Source organism: Pongo pygmaeus, chromosome 3 (genome assembly GCF_028885625.2).
Source record: "Pongo pygmaeus isolate AG05252 chromosome 3, NHGRI_mPonPyg2-v2.0_pri, whole genome shotgun sequence".
NCBI classification, from domain to species: domain Eukaryota; kingdom Metazoa; phylum Chordata; class Mammalia; order Primates; family Hominidae; genus Pongo; species Pongo pygmaeus.
In genome coordinates, this window is record NC_072376.2 from 7,318,617 (window position 1) to 7,324,616 (window position 6,000).

The 6,000-nt window shown below is 51.1% G+C and overlaps 1 protein-coding gene across 7 annotated transcripts in view; it reads left to right on the plus strand.

Moving 5' to 3' along the window:
• Positions 1–5,762, plus strand: part of EVC2 (EvC ciliary complex subunit 2) — a 155,338-nt gene extending 149,576 nt beyond the window's left edge. For all 7 annotated transcript variants that reach the window (XM_063663512.1, XM_054484771.2, XM_063663515.1 and 4 more), the window contains 2 exons: positions 2,828–2,929; positions 5,078–5,762. In XM_063663512.1, coding sequence (XP_063519582.1) covers positions 2,828–2,929; positions 5,078–5,345 — 370 coding nt within the window. In that variant the 3' untranslated portion in view covers positions 5,346–5,762. The remainder of the gene's footprint in view (positions 1–2,827; positions 2,930–5,077) is intronic.
• Positions 5,763–6,000: the final 238 nt, after the last annotated feature.

The following is a 6,000-nucleotide window of genomic DNA, read 5'->3' on the forward strand; positions in this document are numbered from 1 at the left end:
CTGAGAAAAGGGGTAATGTTTTCGTTATCAGAGATACTTTTTATCAGAGTATCTGACCCAAAAAGCCAAGAGGCGCTGCTGAGGGTGAATAGAGTCTGACCAGGGTGAGGGGGAGAGTGGGGAAGAGGGAACAACAGCTGCGGGTGTGGGCAGGAGGCCACAGGGTCGAAGAGCCTTCCTAGTGGCCTTGGGGCCCAGCGTAGTCAGGAAGTGGGATGTGGACCTCAGTCAGAGGGCTGGGTGTGGGTGTGGTCAGAGGGCTGGGTGTGGGCTTGGTCAGAGGGCTGGGTGTGGGCGTGGTCAGAGGGCTGGGTGTGGGTGTGGTCAGAGGGCTGGGTGTGGGCGTGGTCAGAGGGCTGGCTGTGGACTGAGGTCAGAGGGCTTGTTGTGGGCTGAGGTGAGAGGGCTGGATGTGGGTGAGGTCAAAGGGCTGGGTGTAGTCTCCTCAGAGGGCTAGGTGTGGAAACGGTTAGGGGGCTAGGTGTGGAAACGGTTAGGGGGCTGGGTGTGGGCTGAGGTCAGAGGGCTGGGTGTGGGCTTGGTCAGAGGGCTGGGTGTGGGCGTGGTCAGAGGGCTGGGTGTGGGTGTGGTCAGAGGGCTGGGTGTGGGTGTGGTCAGAGGGCTGGGTGTGGGTGTGGTCAGAGGGCTGGGTGTGGGCGTGGTCAGAGGGCTGGGTGTGGGTGTGGTCAGAGGGCTGGGTGTGGGCATGGTCAGAGGGCTGGCTGTGGACTGAGGTCAGAGGGCTTGTTGTGGGCTGAGGTGAGAGGGCTGGATGTGGGTGAGGTCAGAGGGCTGGGTGTAGTCTGCTCAGAGGGCTAGGTGTGGAAACGGTTAGGGGGCTAGGTGTGGAAACGGTTAGGGGGCTGGGTGTGGGCTGAGGTCAGAGGGCTGGGTGTGGAAATGGTCAGAGGCCTGGTTGTGGGCTGAGGTCAGAGGGCTGGGTTTGGCCATGGTCAGGGGGCTGAGGTCAGAGGGCCGAGTGTAGGCTGGTTAGAGGGCTGGCTGGGTGTTAGGGGGTCAGGGGTCTTGTTGTGGGCGTGGTCAGAGGGCTGGGTGTGGGCTGGTCAGAGGAACAAGAGGGAGCCAGAGGGAGGCCACTTCTGTCAAACTGAATGTCCAGTGACAGGATGACAGTTACATGCTCTATGCTACGCTCCTCCATGGAATATTAGGAGCCAATCGTGTTACTATTACTAATAATATTAAAAATAAAACCAGGTTTCACAGCCTGGTTTTCCCAGTGCGCTGCTTGCCTGCCTGCGCGGACATGCGGGTGGCAAGTAGTCAAGGTGACTCTGCAGTGGGAACGTGTGTGGCTGCAGGGAGGCCACTTTCGCCTGCCTACCGCCCCTGTGGACCTTGTTTCTGGTGCTTCCCGTTCAGCCAGCTTCGTTTGGGAGGCCAGTGGGGAGAGATGGACAGGCCAAGCTGGGATGAGGCAGGAGGGCTTGAGGTCAGTATCACCATGGGCATGAGCATGGCCTTTCTTTGCCCAGCCTCATGGCCAGGCAGCCTGGATGACTCCGGAGTCCCAGGCCACTAACCCAATCTCTGAGGGCAGGGCGTACACTACTCTTGTGTCCCCAGCAGCTGGCATCCGGCCATTACATCAGTTATGAGTCTTGGGTTTCAAGCAATGGGAACTGAATCATTAATCCAAGCAAGAATGGGGTGTATTGAGGGGCATGTCAGAATCCAGGAAAGAGCCAGTGTTCACGCCCCAGGAAGGGCAGGGCCAGGGAAGCACTCGGGGCGTCCTCTCTGGGGTGCTGCCTTCAGAGGACCGCCCTTCTCTGCTCCAGGAGTTAGACTCCTGGGAGAGAGCCTGCCTGGCCCAGTGTAGGAAAGGCTCCATCTCCACCACCAGCTGGGCAGGTGTGAGCCGCCAAGGCAGGGGAATGAGTCTAGCACATCCTTTATTGGCTTGACTTGACACCTCCCACTCTCCCAGGCAACAGTCTCCAACACCCTCTCCTTCAGTCTAAGACCATGCACCTTCATGGCTTTAGGGCTCCCTGCCTAGCCCACCTTCCAGGCTTCCCCTGTGCTTTCCGAACTTCTGTATTTGTATATGCATAAAGCACTTGTGGAGCTCCCACTGTGTCCTCTGTCTTAGGTACTAGGGCTATGTGGAGGGTAAGAGACAAAGCCCTGCCTGCATAGAGCATTAATCCCAGTGAGGGAGGCAGCCAGTATGTAAGTCAGCGCACAGATCCCATTCCTTTGTGAGTGCCCCAAGGGCTCCCTTTGCTCAAATGTCTCCCCCAACCCCAGTCAGCCTTCTGTCTGTGATCCCCTAGACTTGGCCCCTTGAGGGCAGAGGTTGCATCTTAATGAGGCTGCAGAAGGCGTTTGATGGATGTGCAGTGAATGAGTGAAAGAATAAATGGTGAACACTCTGGGGATGGGGGGTCCCAGTGGCAACCAAAGGTGGCATTGAGAGATGGGTAGGATTACTCATCACTTAAAGATTCTATTCTTTTTTTTTTTTTTTTTTTTTGAGATGGAGTCTTGCTCTCGCCCAGGCTGGAGTACAATGGTGTGATCTTGGCTCACTGCAACCTCCGCCTCCTGGGTTCAAGCGATTCTTCCTGCCTCAGCCTCTGGAGTAGCTGGGATTACAGGTGCCCACTACCATGCCCTGCTAATTTTTGTATTTTTTGGTAGAGACTGGGTTTCACCATGTTGGCCAGGCTGGTCTTGAACTGCTGACCTCAGGTGATCTGCCCACCTAGGCCTCCCAAAGTGCTGGGATTACAGGCATGTGCCACCGCGCCTGGCCAAAGATTCTATTTTTGAAACTATAAGACTCCCTTCTTGCCTGCAGGAAACACCAGAGCTGGTGGCAAGCCTTAGACAGCAAACTGCGAGGAGATCTGATAAGCAGAGGATTAGAAAAAATGCTGTGGGCCCGCAAGAGGAAGCAGAGGTAATGATGGGTACCTGCTCATGTGGCTGGGGACGGGGTGATATAAGCTGCCTGTGGGCCAGGCTGGGGAGGCAGGAGGTGACAAGGAAAGGAGGTTGCTGCAAACAAAGATTTGTGACCCTGAAGACCACAAATCTTTATTCAGTGGGCTGAGTTTAGAAGCTGAAGATGAGCTTGTGGCTAGCAGTGAGAGAATGTTCTCAACATTTATTAACATTTACATTACTGTATTTATTTTAGCTAATGGCTATTTTTAATGGAATGTAATTAGAAGAATTCCTTATAGCTACTGTTCACAAAGCCCTTTCATGTCTTGCTGCATTGAGCCTTCCAGAAAGTGGGGATGATAAAATGGAAGCTCAGGGAGGTCAGAAGAAGAGGCCCCAGGCCAACAGCTGGTAAACAGTGGCCATGAGATTTGGGGCTGCCTCACTGCACCCTTTATTTTCTTAAACTTCCAGTCTTGCGCTCTTTACCTTCACCCCAATGCCTTTTTCCTTGGCTGTGGCTATCACACACCTACAGAGCAGAGGGAAGTGAGGGGCAGAGTGGTTTTAAATTGCTGCAAACCGTTGTCCAATGTCTTCTGTGATTCCAGCTAGAGAAGATGTGGAAACAAAAAGCAACATCAGGTAGATTCATAAGGGGTTAAACAGTGATATCAGTGTGTACTCCAGAAACAGTGACTGTTCAAGGGACATGTCTACCTCAGTCCTGCCCCTTCCACAATTTCTCAGAGCTCAGTTGAAGGTGCTGAGACCAAGCTTCATAGATTATTCATGATAAAACGCTTGGAACCATTAGTAGCCTGGTTATCATAATATAGTCTCAGATAAGTTAGATCAGGATATTGGCCAAGAGAAGTGCATGCAATCCTAGAAAAAGAAAATTAAATTCATTCTATAGAACTCTAAAATATTCCATTAGGAACATTCCTAGGCTGCACTAATAGAAGTGGAGTGGATACAGATCAAGAGACATGATGGTCCCACTGTCCTGGCTCACTCTGTGGGCCTTTGCTCTGCCTAGAGGCACCATGGACCTATGGTGGAGACACAGAGCTGGGTTTGAATCCTTGTGCAGACTTAGTAGCTCCAAGGGCAGTAATTAGTGGTGATGGCAATGGAGTGGAATCTACCACATGCCTTCTGGGAGGGTCAGCAAGCCTGCCATTGACATGCAGCAGATGCATCCCCAGTGACATGGCCTTGTCCTGCCCTGCTTGGGCAGTGAGAGAGTGCTGTGGCTTTGAGGATGTATAGAGCTCTTGGTGGTCACGGTCATTATCAAGAGCAGCCTGGGAGTCAGGGGTTGGACTGCCCATGGCCAGGATTCCAGCAACCGTTTTATGGGACATTCTCAAAGTGTGCCACACTCTTCTATGGCAAACACATTTTGCCTGACTTCTAACTGTTGCTTTGTAACCAGGTTTCATCAGCCTGCTTTTAGAGTGAGGCTCATAGGTGTACTCATAAATGTTTAACAATTGGCTGGTGGGGAGGGGGCAGTGGTTTCTGATTTGTAGCATTTGCCAATTTCCGTGGTGTAAATATTCCCACCATGGCTGATCTGATGTCACACTAACAATATGATGACAGTGGGCTCGCAAAACTCCTGAACATGGGCCGGGTGTGGTGGCTCATGCCTGTGATCCCAGCACTTTGAGAGGCCAAGGTGGGCGGATCATGAAGTCAAGAGACCAAGACCATCCTGGCCAACATGGTGAAACCCCATCTCTATTAAAAAAAATTAGCTGACCATGGTCACACGCGCCTGTAGTCCCAGTTACTCAGGAGGCTGAGGCAGGAGAATCACTTGAACCTGGGAGGCGGAGGTTGCAGTGAGCCGAGGTTGCGCCATTGCACTGCAGCTGGGCAACAAGAGCGAAACTCCATCTCAAACAAAACAAAAAAACTCCTAAAAATGGAATGGTCATGAGCCAGAAAGAGTTGACTACAGTGCACCACTGTTACAGGCTTCAGCTAATTTTACAGCGATCTGGTGACCAAGGGGGAAAATAACCTTTCCTTAAAATGGCACTGGGTTGGGGAATTCAGGACCCAAGGAGGGATTCTCTTGGAGAACTCAGAACACTCCAGAGGGTACATTGCCAAAAATATTGAATTTGATCTTTTGCTATTTCTTTAGCATATTAAAGAAGACATGTCTCCCTCTCAGAGAGAGGATGATATTCTCTGGAAAAGGAAGTTGGCCACACCTGTCACTGGAGCCCATTGGCGAACTGGCCCCTGTACCCATTGTAGGGGCAGAAACCATTGATATATTAAACACAGGAGAGAAGCTCTTTATATTCAGAAATCCAAAGGAGCCAGAGATCTCACTACACGTTCCTCCCAGGAAAAAGAAGAACTTTCTGAATGCCAAAAAGGCCATGAGGGCCTTGGGCATGGACTAGCCCAAGGGAAAGACCCGCGGGAGCACCTGAAGACAGAAGGGATGATTTTCTCCTGCCCACCGGTGTTTGTGTGTTTATAATGTACAACTCGCAAATATAAATTGCACATGCAGAAGGCACAGACCCCCCAGCGCATGCCGACTTGCACGGACTCGGTTTAATCTTGTCTCATGAATTTCCAGATGGCCCACTCTCTTCCATATCACAAGGACATAAACACTCCTTCCTTTCAGCCCCACCTCCCCAGGGCCCTGGAGGAGACCCCCACCCTGCAATCCACACCCCATCCTCTGCTGCATAAGCTATGGGCTGTGTGGTGACAGCCAGATTCTCTGCTCTTATGTTTTGTATTTGTTACATATTCTATTTTTATAAAGGGAATTTTAAAAAATAAATAGCTGTTTATTACAAAACCCATGTTTGCTTTATGTAGGAAGCATTTATTTGAAATTACGTCTTACGTTTTGTTCCCTGTGTGGTGTTCAATAGAGAGATTCGCCCTCTATCACTCCAGTTGCCAAAACATGTGTCAGCCCCTGGGGTCTACCATCACCAATTCAAATCAGGGTTATTTTCCCATTTTACAAATGAGGAAATGCAATGGCATAGAAAACTGAAGTGATTTTTACAAGATCATAAAGCTCATAAATGGCAA